At 36.3% G+C, this 26,511-nt stretch overlaps 2 protein-coding genes across 3 annotated transcripts; one reads left to right on the top strand and one right to left on the bottom strand.

Annotated features, from left to right (window-relative positions):
* Positions 1-345: 345 nt before the first annotated feature.
* LOC128271931 (pleckstrin homology domain-containing family F member 1 homolog) lies at positions 346-3,861 on the bottom strand. Of its 2 annotated transcripts, XM_053009617.1 has the most exons (8): positions 3,658-3,861; positions 2,914-3,180; positions 2,711-2,836; positions 2,513-2,619; positions 2,309-2,446; positions 2,122-2,235; positions 1,870-1,962; positions 346-1,442 (listed from the first exon to the last, which is right to left on the bottom strand). In XM_053009617.1, the coding sequence occupies exons 1-7, from the start codon at positions 3,671-3,673 to the stop codon at positions 1,918-1,920; spliced, it is 813 nt and encodes a 270-aa protein (XP_052865577.1). In that variant the 5' UTR covers positions 3,674-3,861; the 3' UTR covers positions 346-1,442; positions 1,870-1,917. The 2 variants fall into 2 exon arrangements, with proteins under 2 accessions (XP_052865577.1, XP_052865578.1); XM_053009618.1 differs by lacking the exon at positions 1,870-1,962 and having other exon boundaries at positions 3,658-3,860.
* Positions 3,862-7,034: 3,173 nt separating this feature from the next.
* LOC128272235 (muscle calcium channel subunit alpha-1-like) lies at positions 7,035-26,097 on the top strand. Its single transcript, XM_053010007.1, has 26 exons — positions 7,035-7,318; positions 7,383-7,628; positions 7,780-7,886; positions 7,986-8,138; positions 8,210-8,403; positions 8,493-9,006; positions 9,077-9,302; positions 9,375-9,585; positions 10,009-10,129; positions 10,237-10,444; positions 10,569-10,654; positions 11,768-11,894; positions 12,780-13,076; positions 13,157-13,244; positions 13,728-13,835; positions 14,844-14,951; positions 17,543-17,595; positions 19,113-19,259; positions 19,354-19,825; positions 20,640-20,741; positions 20,835-21,023; positions 21,688-22,614; positions 22,679-23,064; positions 23,155-23,198; positions 24,963-25,090; positions 25,169-26,097. The coding sequence occupies exons 1-26, from the start codon at positions 7,050-7,052 to the stop codon at positions 25,394-25,396; spliced, it is 5,739 nt and encodes a 1,912-aa protein (XP_052865967.1). The 5' UTR covers positions 7,035-7,049; the 3' UTR covers positions 25,397-26,097.
* The last annotated feature ends 414 nt before the right edge of the window (positions 26,098-26,511 follow it).

Consider the following 26,511-nt stretch of genomic DNA (forward strand, 5'->3'; position numbering starts at 1 on the left):
TAAGCATAGCCTGCAGAACCTGATAATCAGACAGATCATTAACAGGCAAGAACAATTTTAGATCGTCAGCATACATTAGATGACACTCTGGAGGAAGTTGAATAGAAAGATCATTATTAAATAACAAAAACGAAAGCGGTCCCAGATTACTACCTTGTGGAACTCCAGAGACATTGGTGAACACAGAAGACAAGGACTGTTCAACTTTAACGCGAATGGCGCGGTTAGATAAGTACGAATCGAACCAGCGCACAAGCAACGTGCACATCCCTAACTTAGCAGGCTTAGACGTCACAATAATATGTGAATATGTGAATAATAAAATACGCTTGAAAACAGAATAAATTTCCGAAACAGTGTATAGCTTTATGATCAGGTTTTAAATATAATAAAATGTATAGAATACAACACAAGTTGTTTTATGATACCCTAACACTCCCATCAAGGATTCTCCTCAATTTTTGTCATATTTTTCGTGACTATGTAGCCGTTGTTGCGTTGTTATATTAAGTATGATCTTTTCAACGATTGCTTTTCGACTCTAATAATAGATTTAGATTTAAAAGCAGAAATAACAGGTAACAGCACAGTTAGGTGGTACGAAGCAGGATAAAATATCAAAAATCAATAACTGTAGTTACTCAAAAAATTTCAAATATTTGCTTGTTACCTTTTCTGTTGTAAGTTTTCATAATTGCTCAATAGTTCCGGAAACGGAACTAGTTCCGATGATTTGATTCGATGGTCGCTACATCATTTAGCTACGTTTTTGGCAAAGCTCTTCAACATTTTCCTGATTTTTTTTAAATTATTCGTTTAGTTCTATATAGTTTCCCAGCATAGACGTATTTTTTTGCTATCTATTTTCAGTATAGCGAAAGTATGAATTCAAAATTATTTGATCATATTATGGAAGTTTATTACGTTAAGGATATAAGAATAACATAAGATTGCATGAGAATGACAATGGAACTAATCAACCATACTGCTCGGTCAGTATTTTCAACTAAAATGCATATGTATAACAAATTTAAAAAATGCAGTTAGTAAATTTTGATGTTTTAACAGCAATAAGATAAAGTTAAATTTATAAATCTGATAATGTTATTTATGCAATCAATTAATATTAAACTGGTTTCTGCTTTTCTTTTGACATTTCGAGTACGAGCGTTGAAGAGAATTGAGATAAAACCTTACGACTATGACTTTTCTATCGTCATATAAACCCTTTCTTATCCGTGTTGTAATTGATATAGCAGACAAAGAGTTTGAAATCAGCACGACATTAACATTCTATGTGAATTAAAAATGATTGGTATATTTTGAACCCAAAAATGTGCTATTGGTTAATATTTCCGGTAATTAAATTTTTAGTGTCGTACTAGACATTTTCCTTGCTGCTAATATTATTTCTCTGGTTTATCATCACTGTAGAACTTAGGCTGAAATGAAAAAAATAATTTTTTTTCAATAAACGATCATAAATCTCATACAGGCTCATAAATTAAAACAAACAATGAATTATACATGAGATAAAAATATACATTACTTGAATTAACCATTACATTAATTTAAAACCGAATGAGTGCTCAGCAGAACGATAGCGACTGCCAAAGTTTTAGGTATAACAAATTATAACGAAAACTATAAAAAAGTATTTTATTTTAGTTGAACAAGAAAAGGAAAATAAGACACAAAATAATAAGACTCTTTCAAGAAACATTAATCGTATACAGTACTAACCTAGAAATATTGTATTAGAATGAACAACAATTATATAATTGAAAGTCGTCTCATGTTACAAGTTAAGTATGAAAGAGGAACTGAAAATCTAGCAATCAGCTATTCATTTCTTTATGAGCAGCATACTTCGCCTGTCGATCGATCGATCACTGATTTGACATTCTGTTTGCTCTGTTACACACATATGACTGTTGTTGATGTAAAATGACTTGTGAATCTCTAACGAAGTCGCCAGTAGAACAGCGATGTGCAAGTAAGCATAAAAATAACAAGAGAGAGATTAAAATGTAGATCATCATTCTATGGGATCGGGGAAGACTAACGAATATAAAATATGTATTTTCCATTAAAATATTGACGGTGGTCCTTGCCACTTACTTCATCATGTGTATTGTTGTCTTTCGCAGCCTCTTCCTCATCACCGGAATCATCTTCACCGGAACTTTCAGGAGAGTTGGCCGATTTGTTGTTATTTGCCACAAGTGTTTTGTTCTATAAATATAAGAGTATGCAAATTAGGTGTGTATATACAGTTATTACTATAGGCTTGTTCGTTGTTGAATACCCCGTCTCGTTTCATAGAAGTGAGATTATCATAGCAGTCTAAGCAGACACGCAGCGGTTTACTACTTTGTCCTGGAAGCAAAAATTTTTTGGACGAACATGGACCGCAAACTACTGCACCACAATTCCGGCAATGGTGCTGGAAGAAGAAACATAGGTAGTAAATGCGCACTCCTGATTGATAATCGAGTATTTTGCATGTTACCCTTCTATTAATCATAGTGAACTGAGTCTTTTTACAATGCATGCAAATGGTGGCTTCACTATCCGGAACCCAAACAGCGGCATGCGTTTCAACAGGTTTTTTACCACCTATCGTAAAAATATTCAAAACAGAAATGCATTAGATTGTATGTATTGTTCGTAATGGCCAGTATTCTACGAACAACTATGTTAAACTTACTTTTGCGTAACAAATCTTCTATACATTTGTTGATGTGAGCCATCCATTCTTGTTTTTCTGTTTGTGTTGCAGCATATACCGCAAAAGACTTAGTCGCTGTCCGTATCAGCCATCCGTTCCGATACTCTACAAGGAATAAAAATTGCCAGTATACGTTTACATGCGAGAAGCACAATAGCATAAATTATAGAATGTATACTTACGCCCGTTATCATCAAGGGCTTGTAGCTGAACTTCTTCGAGAGGTATAAGATGTTGTTTGTTGTACTTTTTCTTACCAATAACTATATTGCCATAGACAAGGATATCGTTGAAGAGAAAAAACTGGCGTGCCTTTGGTCGCTTGCGACACATTTTGGTTAGTACTCCTTCGCCAACCAGAACTCGACCAGGCAGGAACAACGGCTGACCCGATGCCCCGAAGCAATTCTCCACCATTTGTATCCTACGGGCATTTGCCTCGCTGTTTACTATTATTGGTATAAAATATCCGAAATTCCATTTAAAAGTGAGGATAGGTAGTTTGAAATGGTGTACGCGAATTGTGCATGTTTTTTTAAACACTATTCCGTAGTTGATCTGCGTTCACTGGTAGTGTTTGTAATCTGAACAATGACTCATCCTTATTACTTTTAATTCAGAACAGCTGTACTTCCTTCTTTGTTTCGTTACTCACAGTTACGCTATCGTCAAGACCTAAATTCTTGAAAGCATTCCGTTGCCTTCATTAGTGAAAGTGAGATTATCTCGAAGTTAAATAGCTATTAATATATTTTACAATGAAATGCATTGTAAATAACTTTTGCCAAATTCGAAACCATTCTGGACGTAAATCAACATCAACCAATCAAAATGGAATCAACAACTGACTAAGGGAAAATGTGTTTCAAACAAAAGATTGCAATGTCTTCAAGTTCTTCGTGCAAAGCAGGCGTTGATCTACTCACCTAACTTGTCCACCATCTTCGCTCGTTCAACAAAACTTTCAACTAATTTTGTTGTTCTCTCGTTGGAATCTTGTCCTGGAATGCTGGACTGCTAACTCCAATGATAACAAAAACTTTTTGGAACTAAAGTACTGTGCAATAATGAACTAATCGTTTATTTAATCTTCTCCGTTTTGTATCGCTACTTTTACGCAGAATAATGTGAATTAGCTCAATTAGAAGAAGCTGCAAATCGTGAAACACGTCAAGTTGTTTAACAACGTCATGTCATGTTGCTTCGTTTTCGCCTCTTCGCTCTGCCACAGCGAACTCCTCGTTCGCTCGCTCGCTTTTACAAAATACAAATCGGCCGTTGAACAATGCAATATAAAAGCAAAAAATGGCAAAGGGCAATAAAACAGTAACAAACACAATTCCAGATATAGACAATTCGAAGGTAATAAAGTTATGCAATAGGTGATTTTAAATTTTCACACCAAGTCTAATTAAAAATAAACGAACTTTGAATGTTTTTTCTTTCCTCTAACCTTTCTTTTGAATTTGGCGAACTTTGGAAGGATTCGATTCGTAAGATGAAAGATGATTTAGCTACTTATTATAAATACTTCACTTATTAGTTATTACTTACTAATAAATTCTAAAACGAAGAAAAAACAAAGCAAAGAACGAGAAGCAAAGAACGATATTCGTACAAATACATATTTACGAATCAGTGTTGCGCGCGTCTCTGGCGGTCGGAACAGTAAGCAGAAAAGATGTCATAATTGAAACGTCTTTTACAAAGAGATCTAATGTCAAAAATCCGTTTTTCTCAATAGTGAGACCTTTTTTTAATTCGAAAACTTTCATTACACGTGATGTTTTGATAAAATCCAAACTATATTCGTTTAACCAACTACTCATACTAGTTCAAAAATAGTGTAATGCGCATGCGTGGAGTTTAACGCATGATTGTTAAGATCGTGCCGTGCCAATCGTGAGTTCTGACGTCTTAGAACAAATTATTAGTCCACCGTGAGGGGCTCAAAGACAAGGTCTCAATTTAACCAAAGTGCAAGGAGTAATGATATAATAGTTATAACAGCAAGCATACCAGCAAGTATGGCAAGTAGTTACAAAAAATGCAAACTTGAGAAACCGGTTTATTAAGTTACGAATGTATTGAGAGCTAATGCCCTTTTAAGAATTGTATTTTACTCCGACGCAAGGTGGGATGAAAATTATCCCCCATTCGCTGGTATTCCGGAACCGTGGTATTCTATGAGAGGTCTATTTTTAGCTGCAATTTTTCGTGAAAATACTTTTGGGAAAGATTCGTGAAAGCTATTGTTGTGCACCTTACCGCTTCAGCTCTGCCCAAAGAGAGAAATTAGAAACAAGTGGAACGCGTTTGCGCGTTAATGTTGTTTCTACATTGTCTAGTGGTGCCATTGATACTGTTTCCGAATGATGTGAAAATCGACGCAAATGGTTTTGTATTACCAGGAAATGTTTTTGTAAGGTGAATACTTTAATTATGTGAAATTATAGTATTGTATTGAATGGTCAACCCATTCTACCGCGTGCATTTATTGTACTGAATTTTGGTTATTCAAAATCTGTATGAAGTTCGAAAAACATTAAAAACTTGTCTGTTAAATTAATTATTGTTTAATACCGGAGCATGTTTTTTATTTATTATGTCTTTAAATAATGTCAAAATCACTGGCACAAAGGTATACTTTCTCACCTTATTTATTTACGTTTAACATTTGTTTATGTTGGTTTTACGTTAAGCTAACAATTTCTTAAAACACAATACAGTTTTGATGACAAGAGCAAAGTAGAAACATAAGGTTGTTATAAAATTAGGCGAAATCATGGCCGAATTTACATTCTCTTTTACCTGTTCATAGGGAGTAGGGTGAATGGCGACAAATGAGATTCTGCGCAGTTGCACGGACTTCCGCTCTCTTAGCAAACCTGTTAAAATGAATCCATACCTCCAATCCCACCACTTTTAGTCAGACCAAACGCCAAATGTATTGAAAATAAGGTTGTACTGAGAGGGACACATCGGTCAATGCAAGTGAATCTTGCCATTAGTTCTGTATCTGTTAATATAGACTCAGTACAGTTTTTTTTAAATATAGTACACATCTGTATCTGTGGAATGGATGTAAGGAATTGCACTCTAAAACAAAACAACCAATCCTTGTGAAAATTTAGCTCCGGAGTATGAGAAAGTTGCTCAAGCTCTAGTGTAGACAATGTAAACTAAAGTGGTATAACATTTCGGAGGGAGGACGCTTTTTTTAATGTAGCAGATAGTTTAATTATCTGGTGAACTACGTTACTTATCTTATGGAAGTGGACACGTGCAATTCTTTTCGAACAGACTGTGGAAAGTGTTAAGACCATCTCACTAGTGTAGCGTATGCTCATCTTCTCGTGTCATTAGCATCACAGCAATGCTAAGGATAGTGTAATTTATATATTGGCAGTGTTGTAATTTACTTTTAGATACCAATCATGAGATAAACAGATAACATCAAAGAGTAATTCGTTGAAACTTTCACTGAGCTCTATGTTAGTAATCAATACAGACATGTAAATAGACTCCGACTGGAAAGTCATTATGTGGAAATAAGGATAAAAGAATATTGTGTAGAGGACGACATGTGTAATATATGATCGGTTTAAAAATCTGAAAATTGTTTTTGTGCAACATGACTTCTACACGAAGCAGCAAGACCACAGCTCAAACTGATCCGCAAGGACCATGTGCCCCGTTTGGTAAGATGTGAAAACCATTTCTTGTCGGAAGAAGCTTTTATACAGCACGGGCCACAAGAAAGGGCCTTCCACGATATATCTAATAGATTTAGCAAAGAAAGTGATATTGATACAGTCAATTTTTTAACCTCTCATTTCACTACTTTCACAAATTTCTTGTAAACATCGTTAAACGCTTTGGTTTGGTTTCTCGTTTCTTTATTCTCGTTATATCATATTTGATTTAATATCTCTTTCCAGAATATAAATCGGTGAAAGATCCAACTTCAGCTCAGGTGCGCAACAGAAATTCCTTAAAAGATGTTGTTTCATCGGGAAATAAATTAATTGGTGCGTTTCATACCCCTGATTCTGTGTGTCCATTGGTGCCAACGTCCTATGAACAACAAAGAGAACAGCACAATCAGTTTCTTGACATCCTAAATAAGTCGTTCTCACGCAACAAAAGTGGACAACAGGCGGGAAAGAAGTATATTGTTAGTGGAAGGCTATTGTCGAGTAAAGCTCTCGGATCACCACTAAATACCCAGAAAAAAAGAAAGTCTCGATCGTTTTTTCTTAAACGTCAACATTCGCTGACCGATGTATGGCGAACGACTCTCAAATCCACAACTGCTATGACTAAAGCAGCTGCCAGAATGGAAAATACAGAAATTCCTATAGGTGGTCCGCAGCATAATCATGACGGGCCGCTAAATGGCGCCACCGGCTCAGAACCTACAGGAGCAGCTATCAATGTCGGTGGTACTAGTATACCGATCGCGCCCAAGAAACCAACCAGAAGAGCAGGTGTGAAACCACAGCCTGATCGACCGTTACGAGCGCTCTTCTGTCTTACACGGACAAATCCTCTTCGAAAGCTTTGCATCGCCATTGTGGAATGGAAGTAAGACATAACTGAAAGTCAAAAACTGAACTTTTAATTTATAACAATGTGTATTTTTTTACAGACCCTTTGAGTATTTGATTTTACTTACAATTTTTGCCAACTGTGTAGCCTTAGCTGTGTACACACCCTTTCCCAATAGTGATTCAAACACCACGAACGCGGCACTGGAAAAAGTTGAATATATCTTTTTAGTAATATTTACATCGGAATGTGTAATGAAGCTAATCGCATACGGGTTTATATTACATCCTGGATCCTATTTGAGGAATGGATGGAATATTCTCGATTTCACTATCGTAGTTATTGGGTAAGTTACAAATCATCGTAGTAATGATCATCTAGAAATGAGAATGAAATGAGGCGCTTGCCGGGAACAGCTAGTAGTTTATAAAAGTTAAAATTTGTTAAGAAAGGTTGATTCATATTTGTTTTTTTCCTGTTATTATCTGTTATTACAGTATGATTTCTACAGCGCTGTCTAATCTTATGAAGGAAGGATTTGATGTTAAAGCTCTCCGTGCTTTTCGAGTACTTCGTCCATTGCGTTTGGTATCTGGAGTACCTAGTAAGTCATTCGCGCTGTTCACTTAATTTTTCGCATGTTTCTTTTAGCCTTCAATCGATAAAAGTTTAAGAATTATGATTATAAAAAAAATTCCCACAGGTTTGCAAGTTGTTCTCAACTCAATTCTACGTGCCATGGTGCCTTTACTACACATAGCCCTACTGGTACTGTTTGTGATAATCATTTACGCTATCATAGGTCTAGAACTGTTCTCCGGCAAATTACATAAGTCTTGCTTCCATAATGAAACGGGTATGTTAGATATAGTATATTTTTAAGCAAATAATTTTGAATGTACCATAAACCGATCCTCGACATTGCAGGTGAAATTATGGACGATCCACATCCTTGCGGAGAGGATGGCTTTCATTGTGACACGATATCACCTGAAATGGTATGCAGATACTATTGGGAAGGTCCAAATTTCGGCATCACGAACTTTGATAATTTTGGGCTGTCAATGTTAACCGTGTTCCAGTGTGTGACATTGGAAGGATGGACAGATATGCTGTATTATGTAAGCATTATAATGTATCTAGAATTTTTTTGAATCGCACATATGCTGATTGTTTTACTTATTACGCTTTTTGATTACTATTATTACAGATTGAAGACGCAATGGGCAGTAGCTGGCAGTGGGTGTATTTCATTTCAATGGTTATTCTCGGTGCTTTTTTTGTTATGAATCTTATTCTGGGTGTTTTGAGTGGTGAATTTTCAAAGGAACGAACGAAAGCCAAAAATCGAGGCGATTTTCAAAAACTTCGTGAAAAGCAGCAAATCGAAGAAGACCTTCGTGGTTACTTAGATTGGATTACACAAGCAGAAGACATAGATCCGGACAACGAAGCAAGTGGAATTCAAGAGGGTAAAGTGAAAAACCCAATTGAACTGGATTCAGCCGACAATCTTGGCGAAGACGGAGAGGTTCAGCATTTGTCATGGTGTGCTCGAAAACGAAAATCTCTCGATCGTGTCAATCGCCGTTTGAGACGTGCTTGTCGCAAGGCTGTGAAATCGCAGGCTTTTTATTGGCTTATTATAATATTGGTTTTCCTTAATACGGGTGTGTTAGCTACGGAACATTATCGTCAACCTCCTTGGTTGGATGACTTCCAGGGTAAGCTTTTTCAGAAAGTGGAATTTTTAAATGTTTTCTTTTGTTTAATATGTATTCATCTCTTTTGCAGAATACACGAATATGTTTTTCGTCGCCCTATTTACAATGGAAATGTTACTGAAGATGTATAGTTTGGGATTCCAAGGATATTTTGTATCTCTATTCAACCGTTTCGACTGTTTCGTTGTAATCGGTAGTATTGGAGAGATGGTACTCACTAGCACACAAATTATGCCACCTCTCGGGGTTTCTGTATTACGATGTGTCCGTCTGTTACGTGTTTTCAAGGTTACTAAGTAAGTGTGTTACTGTATCGCAACTGTTTTGTACTTTTTACACAATCTGAAGTAACCTTTCACTGTTTCAAGATACTGGCAATCTCTCTCTAATTTGGTTGCATCGCTGTTAAACTCCATACAATCGATCGCGTCTCTGCTACTGCTGTTGTTTTTATTCATCGTAATTTTTGCTTTGCTCGGAATGCAAGTTTTCGGAGGAAAGTTCAACTTTAACAGTTCAGTCGATAAGCCACGCTCAAATTTTGATAGCTTCGTGCAAAGTTTGCTCACAGTGTTTCAGGTATGTGTATTAACCTACATTTCATAGTTTGTAATGGAAACCCGTTTCATTTGATGTTTAAAAAATTAAATAAATGTTTAAATAACCAGAAAATAAAAGATAATCCAAGTTATAGTCGTGTAACTATAGTAATATTATAAATAAGTTAGCGTTAGGCTTGCGAGTCGAGTGAGAGCCCAACCGCTGGGCCACCCACTGGCGAGAGACAGCGCCGAGATCGTTATTAGTTCAGGTGACTGATCGATCACACGACGTAATAAAAAAGGCAGGGAATTAGATTAAAAAGGAGTATTAAGTACAGAAGAGGTGGATAGCTAGAACTTGTAGCTAAAAAAAACATATAATTTTAACCCCGTGTGGATTCGAACTCCGAATATAACATAAATATAACTTCTGTAATACATTATTGTTTTGACTAAATAGATTCTTACAGGTGAAGATTGGAACATGGTTATGTACGACGGGATCCAAGCATACGGTGGAGTAGCATCAATGGGTATCATTGCTAGCATTTACTTCATTATACTATTTATATGTGGTAATTGTATCCTTTTATAAAGTACACTGGAAACATGTTTTAAAATTTTTTATCAATTTTGTGAGCTGTATTTTCCTAACATACATTCTTATCGATTGTGTTGCGTGAGTTAGACATTTTATTGAATGTCTTTTTGGCTATTGCCGTTGACAATTTGGCCGATGCGGATTCCCTAACGACAGTTGAAAAAGAGGAAGGTGATAACCCTGAGGGTGACGAGGAGAAATTGTCACATGCACCAACACCAACTGAACACGGAGATGATGGCTTTATGGAACATGAAAAGGACAATTTGGACTCTGACAACGATCCAACAAACATGTAAGGTTTTTCAAATTATGTTATCAATTATGATGTTCAGAGCTGCATTTGTAACAATAAAATGACAGATTGATAGTATCTTATTATTTTTTTAACGATTTGCCCTATTTACTGTGCATTTTAGGTCTGATGAATATGATTGTCATGAGTCAGAATCTAAGATTCCTGTCCCCGAGGATGACGAAGGTTACGAAGAGCAGGATACTCAAGGTACGTGCTATTGGTTCAAACAAATGTGTTTCGATCATAAGTGCTTTTCCTAACAGTGTTGTGTATTTTCATATTTGCGAACTCGTGATTCGATTTACATTTTGTGTATGTGTAATGTGTATGAAATACATGATCTACTGTGCCGCGCCACATGTTTAGAACATCGTGCTTGGACGTTCCTCGCATGACGATTATAGACTGCAGCCCCCTTTTTTATAAAGTGGTTGTTATTTTTTTAAATATGACTAAAGAATCAAAGAATATTTCATTCCCATAATCCCATGGTAACCCTCCCCATGTAACTACGCCGCGTAGTGGACAAGGAGGAGGGACGGGAACGTTCACACGTCTGAACTCATACTATTAGTTCCTGGTTTCAAAGCCGCTGCGCTTTTGCTGCGCGATACTCAGTCTGTCGTTCAACGAGTATGGCGTGCTCTTGCTGGATCGTCCTTCACTGAAGGCGTACGTTACTGAGCAATGTTAGTTAAGTGGTTCTGTGGCGAAATCGAAGCTTTGGACATTTGGTTGCAACAGGACGGTGCTACGTGCCATACAGCGACAGTCACAATCGCACCATCCCCATTTTGCGCCTCTTCTGTGGAAATCGAATAACCATCGTGATTTCACACCATTAGACTGTTATCTTTGGCGACCGGTGAAAGATTAATGTTATGCGAATAAACCAGCAACGACCTCAAGGCACAAATTAAAATTGCTATTGCCGAGATAGGACCAGAAACAATCGAAAATGTACTTATGATAGCGCGACCGAATGGGCTACTGCCAAGCCAATCGTCGTGAACATTTGACCAACATTGTTTGTCTTGAATGAGCCTTTCAAATACCAACCAAATGGTAAATGTTCACCCATCGAAAAATATTCCGTTGTTTTTTTATAACCAAATGAAACAGATCATAAATTAATCACCCTTTATTGCGACCTTACATAAATATGTCAGCGCTTTTGAAAGTTTGATCAAACATTATTATTCCATTAAATATCAATTGATAACAGCAGAACCTAGCCAATATTTGTGTCTAACTTAATCTGATTTGACAATCTTTCAATATTAAAATATTTGACTATTGTACACATATTCATTGTTTTAGGTGAGACATTCGATGAAACAGCAACCGTGTCTGCTCGTCCTCGTCGGCTATCGGAATTAAGCGTGAAGAAATCCAAAAAGCCCATACCTCGAGCAAATGCATTGCTCGTATTCTCCCCAACGAACAGGTAACTGTAGGTGGGCACTCGGTAGAGCTAACTTTGTACGATAAAATAATTATCTTACTTCAAATCGTTAGCTTTGCTGAGTGCCCTTAATGCATTTTACTAATTTGTTTTTCTTTGTTTCCATTTGTTTCTTATTGTTTCAATGATGTTAGATTCGCAAGACGACGGTCTGCGGGTGGCTAGGCCACGTAGAATGTCTGAGTTAAATGTCGTGAATACGATATTACCGATACCGGATGGTTCATCGTTTTTTATTATGTCAAAAACAAACAGGTTGATGATTGAGTTTATTGTTTGAGATAATGTGTCTACGTGTTACCCCCATATGATAAACGCCGAGCATTTTTAACATACTGCCCGCTGAATGAACAATTCGGACATATTACCTACCTTTTCCCTTTTATGATCTAACTGTTCCATAAAGCGTTATTGAAGGGATTGCTTGAACGACGCGGCGTACTGGGAAAATAATATTTTATACTTTTAACAGAATTGCTACCACAATGGTGCTGAGCAGCTACTTGTTTGCTTATTCCGCTTTTTGAAACCTAAACTTCCACACCTGTTTCAAATTTCTTCTTTTAATATCTGCGTAACTCGATGCATTATTTGTTGCAGTTTGTACTTTAAAAGGAAAGCGTTATGTACATATCGCATGATACAAAAACAAAGTCTAGTTCGTCGCATGCGATAGATATTTATGTAGCTCCCGAATTGATATGAAATGAAAACGCAAAATTGGACATTATCTTTTAATAGTAAGAATTTCAAAATTATACGCAGCTTTGATATAACTTTCCAACTTTTTCCAAAATTATCGGATTCAATAAAACCTTGCAAAATAAATCTATATGAGGTTTATTGATTGAATCTTTTTTTCGACAGGTTTCGCATCTTCTGCCACTGGCTCTGTAATCATGGTACGTTCGGCAACATAATTCTAGTCTGCATTATGTTCTCATCGGCAATGTTGGCGGCGGAAGACCCTTTGAATGCCAATAGTGAACGCAACCAGATCCTCAACTACTTCGATTATTTCTTCACGTCCGTATTTACGATAGAATTGCTACTGAAACTAATTTCGTATGGGTTTCTATTTCATGATGGAGCATTCTGTCGGTCTGCGTTTAACTTACTTGACCTGTTAGTCGTCTGTGTGTCACTGATATCGATGTTTTTCAGGTCAGCTCTGTTTTGATAATGAATAGAAATGTATAATGTCAATATTATCTTTATTCATTTTAACTTATTATTCATTTCAGTTCTGGTGCCATCTCTGTGATAAAAATTCTTCGAGTGCTTCGTGTGCTTCGACCACTCCGTGCTATTAATCGTGCTAAAGGATTGAAGGTAAAAATTATTGGCGTGAATCATCAATCTACGATAAACATTTTTACTTTAAGATGTTTTACAACCACAAATCTTGGATGGATTTTTATCATTTGTCACCTATTTTTAAAGCCATAAGAAACGACAATGTTTAAACATCTAATGCCGCCTCTATAGCACAAGAAGCAAACGATGAAGATGAGCAATTAACCAAAACTAGAACATATAACTATGGTTGCATAGACATTTGACTGAGTTGCATTAGTGCTCACAGTTGCTACTTATTGGCGAACTCAGCTCGCCTTAATAAGAATGCATCGTTTGAGAAGTTCGATATACATAATCTGCCCGACCAACCAAACTGCCTGGCATAGTTATGGTGATTAATTTTAACTAAGATGCAATTATTCTAATGTTTGTTCGTCTTTCGACAAGATGAACAATTCATCTTTAGGCTTTTAAAATGTTTTTTTTTTACTATTTTTATTTTATATATCTTCTCAGCATGTAGTGCAATGTGTTATAGTAGCAGTAAAGACTATCGGTAATATCGTGTTGGTTACTTGTTTGCTACAGTTTATGTTCGCCGTAATCGGGGTGCAGTTGTATAAGGTAGGACGCACAATCGCGGCCTTATTTATTATATTGTTCATTTGAAGTTGTGTGTGATGTGAAGTTTAGTTTACTTTTGTTTTCCTTTTATTTCCTGTGTTTCTGATCTGATCATTTCATTACCTTTATATCATACTTCGCTAATGGGAATACGCATTGGTGCGCTGTATAGTATTCTCACGTTAATTTTATAATCAATTACCTACGATATCTTTCTCATCCGTAGGTGCTTTTCACTTAAAGAGCATACAAGCTTCTTCGTTAAGTCGTCTGAGGTGCTGCTCAGAATGAGTTTTTGTCTTTTCTTTACTTTGTGTTTATTACTTCTATCCTCTAGCTTCTATGATCAAACGCATGGAGTAATTGCCTCCAAATTCCAATATATCAAATCTTGGAATAATTGGTTGAACATGGAGGTACACAGTTGTATCGCACAGTTAGTTTTTAAGAAACAACTTGCTCACTTACACTCAAGCCATTACCAAGTCGTAAAGTTAAGAATAATCAATCGAGAGCCGTACAGTTTTCTCAGGACGTTCACAGAAAAGGCAGTTGGTTACACGACCATTGCTGGTTACATTTTTGTGTCTGTTGCTCAGTTTTCAAGGTTTTTAATCATCTGGAAATATTTAATTTTAATTCGTATATGACAGAAGTAGGTACTATTAGTATGTAATATTCACGCTTTTCATGTGGGGATGATTATTTGTGGATTATGGATTTTGATAATGTTTGAATGTATTTGAGGCGTTACATCTACTTGCGATTAAGATATTATATATATTTAGGTAAGTGCCGCCTCGTCGATATTTTAAGGTTTGCGTATACCCTTGCGTTTTCACCAAGTAAAACTACTTAAGCAAGCAAGCGAAGCTTTGCAATGGAAACTATACATTGCACTTCAGCTGACGACAGAATAAGCGTACATTACATACATGAATTTGAATTGGTGAAAATTATCTGACTCTTTAACTATAATTTTCTTCTGTACGCACGCACCCGCAACAGTACGTAGTGAAATGTGTGATAGTTGCTATCAAAACGATCGGCAATATTATGCTAGTGACGTACCTCTTGCAGTTTATGTTTGCTGTGATTGGAGTACAGTTATTTAAGGTAATTGATGCCCTGATTATTGCCTGTTCTTGTTTCACTTCTCTCGTCTAGTTTTGTATGTTTACTATCTACCCACCACTACCAATAATTCACCATAGTTTTCAATGTTTTGTTTATAAATTTATTTCAAGTAAATGCGTAATTTCACTTCATTGTGGTATGCACTTTTTTCTGGTTATTGAACGAAAACTATAACCAAATTTTTTTTTTCATGATTGTACTTGTAGTTGAATCTTGTACATATATAAAATATTTCAACGTTATTTGAATTGAAATGTCGTGGGTCATACTTAAAGTACATTATAATCGGACAAATAAAAATTAGTTCACATAATTTTGTCTTTTTGATAGTAAATCCATGTTACTCAAATTACTATTGTAAATCAGTCATCTTTGACAAAAAATGGTACCTTTTTTTTTGTTTTGTCTCACTTTAACATTAGGTTGTTATATATTTTGCATATGTCTGCATGTGAAAGAGCATGATAACAATCGAATTATAGGTCAAAATAGCATCGATAAACTTGATTGTGTTTTTCTTATATTTGCGTCATCTGTCAAATGTATTTTAATGAGTGTATTTTGTCTGAAGCAGTTGTCGTTGTCATTGTTTTAAGTCATAAAAAGACACAAAAACCAAAAAAAACATACCTCAACCAAATGAAAAAGGAATACTATTTCGTCATATTTCATAGTATTTTCGAGAAAGTGATACATGAAATGTATGTGTATAAATGAATGACGGGTTAATGTTAATGTTTTTTGTTTAACATTCGAAGATTTATGTTTCTGTAAAACCCTTACCGGAGACACGCAACCCATTCAGATTGTGTCATCGCTTGAAACATCAAAGGTTTCCATTATGTGACGGATTCATGTCAGCTTTACGATAACCATTATGTGAGGGTCCATTATAATGGACAATTTGTAAAAGATCTCAACTGTATATAATGTACCAGCAAATTATTCAAGGTGCGTTTCGCTGTAAAAAGCATACGTTAAGCAAAAAACAACGAGCCGGGTTTGAAAGATTTGTGGTTTGTATGAAACTACCGGTTGGAAGTGAGTGAGTGAGAGCACGGCTGAACAGGTCTAAATTTGAAATACTTGAGAGCAGTACGAGTTATAGTGGGAATTATACTAGGTTGTTCATTATATTCAGAGCCACGATAACAAGGAGCGCTGCTACGAGCCAATTTTTTTTGTTATACTAGGGTGTTCATTAAGTTTTGCGGGTCGATACCAGAGGGCGCTGCTACGGGCCTGATTTTCTTTTTTGATATTGGTACACTCTTCAAATGAACGTATGTGAAGTTTCCTGACAACCTAGTCGGTAAAGTAGTCACATTATTCTTCTTCTTCTTATCCTGCCACAACCACCGAGCGGTATTGATTTGCACCAGCGACAATGTTAATCTCTGGTGCTTTCTGTAACGTTGCGTTTTTACGAACGGGATTGTTGGCTCCGCGTCAACCTCCCTGTTACGTCGATCTCGCGAATCGAAACCATGGCCAGCTGAATGTCAATCGGTCACGGGATACAAACTCATAGCCTACTGCGTGACAGCGACGGCCGCTATTGTTATTGTAGATTGATCTAACAATGGGTGTCACTTAATTAACGTAATGGGGTAACTTAATTAACAATGGGGGTTTTTAATGATGACAGTTTTGTAAAACAGTTAATGTAGTGCAACTTCCACATGTGTTATGTTTATTGATTAAATGTGTTTGATGATCTGTGAATAACCTGAACAGATGAACTGAACAATAATGCTGGAATAAAGTAAAATGATGATTTAGGATAGGATTTATAATAACGCTTAGGACTTATTTTTAACGGTTTTATTTATCAATATGGTCAGGCCTGTTCTTCTTAGATGAAATAAAGGGTTTATCTCCTTTTCCTTAAGAACCAAAGTATTTTGACTTAACATATCCGGTATTTTGATAAACAACGGATGTGCGCTTCTACGATTGCCGCTAAATTATTTTTCTTAAATTAAAGTGGAAAACTCAAAATGGATAAATACGGCACAGCCCGTTCCTTGTGGAAAAAACACTTTTGTCTGGAAAAATTAGCAGCTTTTTATTCGTTCAAATTCACTCTCTTAATGTTTGTGAATTTTTTTCTTTTAGAAAATTTTCCAAAATTAAAGAAACCGATTTGGTAAGTTAATTCCAAAGCAAATTCGTATTAGTTCTGCATGCTTGGCATTATTTTGTGATTACGAATTCATCAATGAAAAACACGTTTGATTAGCTAAGAATAGGAGTAAACAATAAATAAATTGTTTTTTTTTTGTGAAAATGATATGTTCTTAAATCCGTACAGCATCTAGTCCAGTACCTCCTACCAAACATCAAAACTTATGAGTGCGATAGTGGGATTTAAGCTAATATGTTGTTTATTCAATTGCTATTTCTAAAACTAGTTAATGTTAATGTGTGTTATTGCATGTATTTTACCATAGTTTATTACGTGATGTTGTGTGTAAGTGAATATCTTTAAGTATGCTTACTTCCATGTCAGAAATTCAATTCATGTAATCAGTATTTAATGATGAATGTAATTATGATTTATTCAACAGGGTAAATTCTTCTCATGTTCGGATGGTTCGAAAATGCAGGAATCAGAATGTCAGTAAGTATCTAATTCTACTATGAGTAAATAGTATGATATAATATTATTTGTATAAAAGCATACCAATTGTGAAATTAAAGAAACTATAACTCAAAAAATATATATACACGGTCTGTCCCAAAGTAAACAGGACTTTTTCAATAGGGCCATTTCTGGTGGCGCCACCTTAATGTGGGTATATTTGTTTGATAGGTACATCCTTTCCAGACTTGTATAACACTTTCAATCTACATCTAATCGTTGAGTCAATTTGTGGATTTTTGTAGTAGAGTCAGGTACTTCGAAAAAGAATAAAAATTCACACTCATTGTAAAAATAATTAATGGCAGTAAACCAAGTAGTTCTTAACTGCATTATTACGCTGGAGATAAAAATTGTGTTTCGAGCACTGCTTGTGTGTCAATACTGTTAAAGTGCATTTGGGTGTACACTTGAAAAAAGTCTTCAACATCGAATAGTCCTTGAATTTTGTAAATAAATATATAATATATATAAAATTGGTTGTTTGTCTGTCTGTATGTCTGTCTGTCTGTCTGTCTGTACCGCATTTTCTCCAAAACTACTTAACCAATCCGCTTGAAATTTTGCTCAGCGTAGTTTTGTGACCCCGGATTGTGAATAGCAAAGTTTCACCTTCCCACAACTCCGGGGAGGAGGGGCTCCCATACAAACGTAACGTACCGTAACGTCCCATACAAACGTTTTCGAGCAATTAGAACCAAATTCGGCAGATGGAAGTTTTGGGGAAGGAGAAATGTTCTGAAGAATGTTTGAAACCCCTCCCCTCTTTACAAAGAGGGGCTCCCATGCAAAATCTGGTTTAATGTCAGCAAAGCTCGGACAATTTTCAAGCAATTTGAGCCAAACTCAGGTGGTGCGAGTTTTGACATGTATCCAACGGGAAGCGAAAAGGAAAGCCGATCGAATACGTCACCGTGAAACGGAGGAGTAATGTAAGGTGGGAAGGGAAACTGAACGAATACGTCACCGGGAAGCCCGATCGTTTGAAAAGTTGGAGTAACGGGAAGCGAAAAGGGAAGCTGATCGGATACATCACCAAGAAGTCCTTTGAAACGCCTCCCAATCGAGAAATAAGGATGAAATGAGGCGCAGCGACGCGCGCCTGGAACTGTAGTATAATATATATATAATTTGAAAATATAATATAATATTTATTCGACCTGGTTGTTTAAAGCTATACAGGGGAGACTTACACATCTAAGGAGAAGAGAGGAAATGTCAGAGGAAAATTAAAGCAAAACCCAAAACGGGAAAGCAAAAAAAAAAAGTTGTGTGCTCATGCAGTGTCTCAAGAGTGTTGAAACTGACAAGACTGGTTGATTTTGTGTGTTTTCATTTGTACATTTGTATAATTTGTACTTAGTGTTAAAACATTTAATTACCAATGTATCGTATGTAACGTATTAACAATGCACATTAACAGCAATAACAATTAACAATGTAACGTATTAACAATGCAACAAATATTTAATTTAAATTGTTGTTGTTTTTTACAGCGGTACATATTTAGTATACGAAGATGGCAATGTGGACAAACCAGTTTCAAAAGAACGATATTGGTCACGAAATCGGTTCCATTTTGATGATGTATCGAAGGCAATGTTAACTCTTTTCACTGTGTCAACGTTTGAGGGCTGGCCTGGGTAAGCTATTAACATAAATGTGCAATCGTTTTATTATTTATGAACGCAAGTGTCTTGACAAAAAATGTTTAATTCTCTTCAATAAAATCAACAGATTACTATATGTATCTATCGATTCTCACGAAGAAGATTCGGGACCGATACATAATTTTCGCCCAATTGTGGCTGCATATTATATAATTTACATAATCATCATCGCCTTCTTCATGGTCAACATCTTTGTTGGTTTTGTCATCGTTACATTCCAAAACGAAGGTGAACAGGAATACAAGAATTGCGACCTGGACAAGAACCAGCGAAATTGTATAGAGTTTGCACTAAAGGCCAAACCAATAAGACGGTACATACCAAAGCATCGGATACAGTATAAAGTCTGGTGGTTTGTAACATCCCAACCATTCGAATACATGATATTTATACTGATTATGATAAACACAATTACACTTTCGATGAAGTTTTACCGACAGCCGGAGATTTATACGGAGGTTCTGGATTTATTGAACCTTATCTTCACGGCAGTCTTCGCCTTGGAGTTTGTCTTTAAACTAGCAGCATTTAGATTTAAGGTAAGCACAAATTTACCAAAAATAAAATGGTTTTACAATAAGAAACGAAGCGAAAGACAGAAGAAAGGAAAAAAAGGAACATCGAATGGTCTCAGAGAGAATGATGATAGACGTAAGAATCGGTAGAAAAAAGGTAAATAGATTTGGACTATAAGCTAAGCGCATTTATTTAAATGAAAATATATAGGTTTTTATGAAAGTATTGTGGTTGTATAGAGGCTTTTGAGAGACAAATTACAATATGTTGACGAATAAGTATGTTTGCTATGTTTCGTTCTTACCAAATATTGTGTTTGTATTCATTTCTTTGTCTTAAATTGTTTTGCCAAATTTATTTAAATCAGTTTTGTATTCTTCGAATTTTATAAAAGTTATTTGTGTTTTTTCGGTGGTTTTTTTAAACAACAACGTCACAGAGAGCAACAGCGATTAACGTTGCCTCTGTTGCAGGCCAAGACCGCTCGGCGGTTGTGGCTAGATAAGAGGAAGAAGACGTTGTAGACGAAAAGGTTTTCTCATATCACGTTTTCACTGGATGAATTTATAACGGCTTGTTGATAAGGTGCCTTCTATGGAAATGGAAACGTTCTCCAAAACGAAGCAGTTTGGTTATGGGTCAGATATTATGGTCAATGAAAAAGCATAGCTTAGAAATCGGTTGGATTTAGTAAGAGAAGCTTTACTTATGATGCAAAAAAGAAGTCCGTGCGCCAAGTGGTTTACATAACAGTCGAGGAATGCCATTAACTTACAGTAATTATTAAAACCTCAATTCTTAATCATCATATACTTCGTTTCAATTTGTCATTTTCAGAATTATTTCGGAGATGCGTGGAATGTATTTGATTTTATAATTGTACTAGGCAGTTTTATTGATATTGTATACTCGGAAGTTAACGTCAGTAAAGGAATGAAGGCAAGTAATAAACATGATCGATGATATATGTTAAACACAAACTAATGATCGAATTGTGTAAATTCTTAAATCAATATTTCTGACTCATTAAAGGGAGGATCAAGCATAATATCAATCAATTTTTTCCGACTGTTCCGAGTGATGAGATTGGTTAAGCTGTTAGCAAGAGGAGAAGGAATTCGTACACTTTTATGGACATTTATAAAATCCTTCCAAGCACTACCATACGTAGCATTATTGATCGTCATGCTCTTTTTCATTTATGCTGTGATCGGAATGCAGGTAAAGTTACCAATTTTAATTAAAATTCTCCACATACTATCAATAAACACAGACTGAAAGAGACTGCTACACGACCTACAGAGTCGTTATGAAAATTTAAAATATTCAGAAAACGTGACTGTATTATTCTTATGTGAATAAGAATTTAGTTTATATTGGAAATAATGTTGCAATAGATGTTATTATGTTTCAATTTATACTGCGGTGCCACACGGTGCATAACTGTAACACGTAACACGTAACTTAGTGTCAAATCTGGTATGCGCCCTGTATAACGTCGTGTTATAGGGTCTGCTAAGCCACAACGCTTTTGACACCTGGTCGCTGTACTGTCAAAATTGTTATATGAGGCTGTTATATCTGCTGTTATGCACCGTGTGGCACCGCAGATAGAGATTATAGAGCCGTATTGGTATCAGTTTTCAATTAAATGTATGGAATGTTATTGTTTAAAATTACACCTTTCACATAGAACATGCTGATTTGCTAAACCAAAGACGTTTGTATATTTTCTATTTAATGTGAAAGTCTTACGGCAATTATAATAGTTATTATAATATTGCTCTTTTACGACTCGAGTAGGTTCAGTTCAATTTTTGTTTACGCCCGATGTTGTTAACTTTTAAAATTCTGACAATAAATTTAAAAATGGTTTTCTTTTTAGGTTTTTGGAAAAATAGCCATGGATGACGACACGTCGATTCATCGAAACAATAATTTTCAAACGTTTCCTCAAGCAGTTTTGGTATTATTCCGGTCGGCTACAGGAGAGGCTTGGCAAGACATAATGCTGGATTGCTCTGCGCGGCCTGGAGAAGTGAATTGCGACCCTAAATCAGACGATGCGGGATCTCCCGACGGCTGCGGCTCCAGCATCGCCTTTCCGTACTTCATTTCATTTTACGTGCTCTGTTCCTTCCTTATTATCAATTTATTTGTTGCTGTCATTATGGATAATTTTGACTACTTAACACGCGATTGGTCCATCCTCGGTCCACACCATCTAGACGAATTCGTACGCCTATGGAGCGAGTACGATCCAGACGCCAAAGGTCGAATCAAGCATCTAGATGTCGTAACCTTGTTACGGAAGATATCTCCACCGCTCGGATTCGGCAAGTTATGTCCACACAGGGTGGCTTGCAAGCGTTTGGTATCGATGAACATGCCGCTAAATAGCGACGGCACGGTTCTGTTTAATGCGACGTTATTTGCGGTGGTACGCACATCGCTAAAGATCAAAACCGAAGGCAATATCGATGATGCCAATACAGAATTGCGCAATACGATCAAGCAAATATGGAAGCGCACAAATCCGAAGCTTTTAGATCAAGTGGTGCCGCCACCGGGAGTCGATGATGAAGTAACAGTCGGCAAATTTTATGCTACGTTTCTGATACAAGATTACTTCAGAAGGTTTAAAAAACGAAAGGAAAATGACAATAAGCTAAGCAGCGATCAGAACAAACGACGCACAGTAACATTACAAGCAGGCTTACGTACATTACACGAGGCAGGTCCAGAGCTGAAACGGGCCATATCTGGAAATCTTGAGGATATTGGTGATGATAATCCGGAACCGTCCCATCGGGTATGTATGGTTGGTTCACTACTAGTTGAAGGTGTTTTGATGGGTATAATATGGTTTATTTTAGCGTAATCATACCCTGTTTGGAAACGTGTGGTGTTCAATTCGTCGACCTGGAACATTTGGGTTAAAGCAAAAGGAAAAGTGGTCTGGAAATCACAAAATGACGGCCACCACTATTGCTGCTTCAGCCGCCATGCACACGGTACTATCTGGAACAAATGAAGGTAACAGACAAGAAGTTCCCGGGTCAAAACCGAACTGTGTTGACAGTGGTCCAGGATACAGTCACATAGCTGAAAGCATTTTACATGCTGTGCACGATAATCCATTGCGGGACACCTTCGGTAATGGTGTACGAGGTAGGGCAGAGAATAACGATGCTACCACAAGCGATATTCCTCTAAGACCACTATTATTATACGACGCCACTAGCAAACGGGGACCTACAAAGTAAGCTGAACTTCTTGGAACGAACTATTCGTTCATCTATTAATTTATTTTATTTTATTTTATCTACGTTTCATGACGATGAATTTAAATTACTATTAGTGCCAATGTTGGTTCACAACACATTTCCTTGGCAAGTAAGTAAACAAATGCATCTTAAATCATTAGCTTGTTTGATGGGAAAAATATTGCCATACCGAATGGCTTTATTCGAGTTTTTCTAATTATATCATTTTTACATCAAAAGAGGAGTTTTCAGTTTTTGCATCGTTATTGAATTAACAAATAATTGAGGGTAAATACACCTTGTTTCGGTATGTGTTTCTCAAAATCGTCTCGCAAAGGATTCATACATTTATTCATTATTAGCAGACCCGACGAACGTTGTTTTGCCCTAAAGGCAATAAACAAGCAGGTTTAGGATTTTATCCAGTTCATTGTTTTTATTAGCATTGGGATAAATTTAAAAAATCTAGTATTTTAACGATTCTTAAGTAAACTTTTTCAGGTTTTCTATTTTCTTCAGTTAAGCACCTTGTGATACACTACATTTTTAGTTTTATTATCAGGCATATCAGGCAAGAACAAACAACACAGATCTTCCGACCCGTGAACATGCCACATATAATTTACCATGGGAAAAACATTGATTTTTCCAATTCAAACCACAAACTTTCAAGGGTTGGCCTTTTGATTTGTTAATGGTCATAGCGAATGCAAAACGGATCGGAAATTGAATTCTTTTAAAATCAAACGACACATCGGTTGGGATATTCGGGATGCTCGGAATGCGAACTTCCTCGCCTTCAAATTTCCTTCTAAGTATCGTAGCGTAAATCACATTGTTAATCAACTTTGGTACCACCAAACGCGTACCGTTGCGCAGTCTTGGTTGGTTTATGTTTCGGAGTATAATTACTACAGAACCAACATTTAGGCGTAAATTGTGCATGGGTGACACATCCAAGCAGTTTAGAAATTCAATTGGATAGTTGGTGGCTTCAACTTCATTTGTTACACAGTCAATAGATTTGAATGAATGCATTGTTCCAATGATCTTATTCTTAATTATGTAGCTTAGATCATTTACATCTGTATTCTGAGCCGCCTAAATTCAGCCGCTCGCTGACTCAACCATTCACTATTTTGGTAATTGGAAATGATTTTTGGAAATACTTTGTTGATAAGTTCGTCTTTCGATGAGACAAAGTTACAGAAATTCTGAGGAAATGAATTCAATCCGCTTGATCTGTCGATATGTACACAACCATTACCGATAGTCAACAGTTGCTCAGAGAAATCTTCAACAGTAGTATCATTAAGCAATGCAACTCTCATGTTTGTTGTCAGCTGAAGTTTCTTCACACAGCGTATAGATTCGATTATTTGAGGCAAGCGTTCTTTTTGTCGACCCGTTTGTCGTCCCCCCGCTGATAGAGCAGTCGGTAACGCTCGTCACTCTCACGCAGCTGGGCTGGGTTCAAATCCCGGGACTGGTTGTCACGCAGCCGGCCATGGTTCCGATTCCCGATACCGACGTGACAGGAAGGTTGTTTGTGCAGGACCAATAACCCTGCCCGTAAAAACAAACCCTTACAGAAAGCATCAAAGAATAACATTGTCTCTGGACCGATAAGCGGTTGTTGTCCAATAAGAAGAGAAGAACTTCATTTCGTCAGCAGCCTGTTGATCTTGGAATTACTGGCAGTGTTGGCGGAAATTTCCAGATAGTAAAATCAGATAGTTTTTTTTCAGTTACCTACTGTCCATTATTTGGATTATATTACATGAAATTTATTCCTTAAAATAATCAATTACATGAATTTATTAGATAAAACGGTTTTTTTTCTATATTCAATTGCTCTTTTATGTTTCATGTTTTGTTATTTTGTTTCTATCAGTTGATCGCAACAACAAATTAGACAACTTGGAGAAAGTTCGTCTGATTCACTCAACACCTAGCAGCCCTCATGAAACTCACAAACCATCTTCTGATGTTATTGGATCTGCGGAAAGCCTGGTCGGAAGGGTAATAAAGAAAACAAAATATAACGATAGAAAAATATCGGTGATTTAAAATAAATGTAAATTTACTTACTTATTATAGGTACTCGCACAACAAGGATTAGGTAAATACTGCGACCTGGATCTGGTTCATTGTGCTCAAATGGAAATGCAAGAAGCACTCGACATGACACAGGAGGAAATGGATCTTGCTGCACATGAGTTAATGCTAGAAGAACGTTTTAATAGAAAAAATTGTGCCAGTGCAAAAAATAATTCACGACGTAAGATTAACTCTAATAGTAACAAATCTGCGCAACCGCTGTTATAGCACTCGTTGAGCCTATCTCGAGATATTTTCGGAATTTGCGATGATAATTTGAAAAAGTCAGTTTTTTTTATTTTACAAGTTTTTTTTTCATCTTCTTTTCAACGCCACCATGCTTGTCATCAGTTGTATGTAACAGTAACAAAAGCACAGTAAAAAAAAGGAAATCTTATGTGCCCATACAACATAAAATTTTACATAAACATATATAAATTCATTAAAAACGGATCCCCCGTTGATAGAGCAGTCGGTGACGCTCGTCGTTATCACACAGCTGACTATTGGTTCGATTCCCAAGACCGGCGTGACGGTGGGAGAGGAGGACGGTAGGCACGGTGGCAACAACTCCACCCATAAAAACACACCGTTACAGCAAGCAACAGTGAATAACAATGTCTGTGTGCAGGCCAACGAAACATGAAAGCCGGATAAGAAGAAGACACGAAACATGAAAGGACAGCTAGACAAAAACAACTCACATGCTAGATTGTCCGACAATTCCCTAGTTGTGTAGCTAACGTAATTTACATTTGCATGATCTTACATCAACCCGTAAGTTAGCCTTTGAAAAACTTGAGAATGGGTTTTTCTATTTGAGCAGTCTGTTTTTTTTGTTATATTCGTCGTCATCCATCTTTTGTCAAAAAATGAGAAATTTTTAATGTGAAATTTGAATCTCTCTTGGTAATATAGAGCTGATGCCATAGTTTTAACATACCGAAAAACATTTATCATAATTGCGAAAAAAACAAATGGTTTCTGAAATGAACTCAAAATGTGTTTTACTTAATATTATGAATTTACAGATTTTTGAAATGGTTGTTTTTGTCCATTTTATAATACAATACTAATTTTGCCGTGTTTTGCATATACACTCTGTCAACTTTCTATAGCCGCACCCACGTTTTTAACGTATCTTTCAAACCGTCTTTCCGATTCAACTTCTGGTTGTGGGATGTGGGATTAAAGTTTCATGATTTCTAGCTTTTTTTTCGACCAAATACGATAATAACTTAAATAACTTTCTATTATGAGATGTTAACTATGGAAGTCAACAAAGAGAAAATTCGGTACATTTTACAGTTTTTCTTTGATAACAGCGAAATTTTTGGCCGCTA

Source organism: Anopheles cruzii, chromosome 3, assembly GCF_943734635.1.
Source record: "Anopheles cruzii chromosome 3, idAnoCruzAS_RS32_06, whole genome shotgun sequence".
Classification (NCBI taxonomy): Eukaryota; Metazoa; Arthropoda; class Insecta; order Diptera; family Culicidae; genus Anopheles; species Anopheles cruzii.

What these genes read in the sequence shown, in the direction of transcription:
- LOC128271931 (XM_053009617.1), bottom strand. An exon ending in TCACTATGATTAATAGAAGG is followed by an intron (nt 2,447 to 2,512) that starts GTAACATGCAAA and finishes TTCTTCTTCCAG; the next exon opens with CACCATTGCCGGAATTGTGG. An exon ending in CTTCTATGAAACGAGACGGG is followed by an intron (nt 2,236 to 2,308) that starts GTATTCAACAAC and finishes TTATATTTATAG; the next exon opens with AACAAAACACTTGTGGCAAA.
- LOC128272235 (XM_053010007.1), top strand. Translation starts at nt 7,050, where the DNA reads ATGACTAAAGCAGCTGCCAGAATGGAAAATACAGAAATTCCTATAGGT. An exon ending in GTATTCTCCCCAACGAACAG is followed by an intron (nt 11,895 to 12,779) that starts GTAACTGTAGGT and finishes TTTTTTCGACAG; the next exon opens with GTTTCGCATCTTCTGCCACT. An exon ending in ACAACACATTTCCTTGGCAA is followed by an intron (nt 23,199 to 24,962) that starts GTAAGTAAACAA and finishes TGTTTCTATCAG; the next exon opens with TTGATCGCAACAACAAATTA.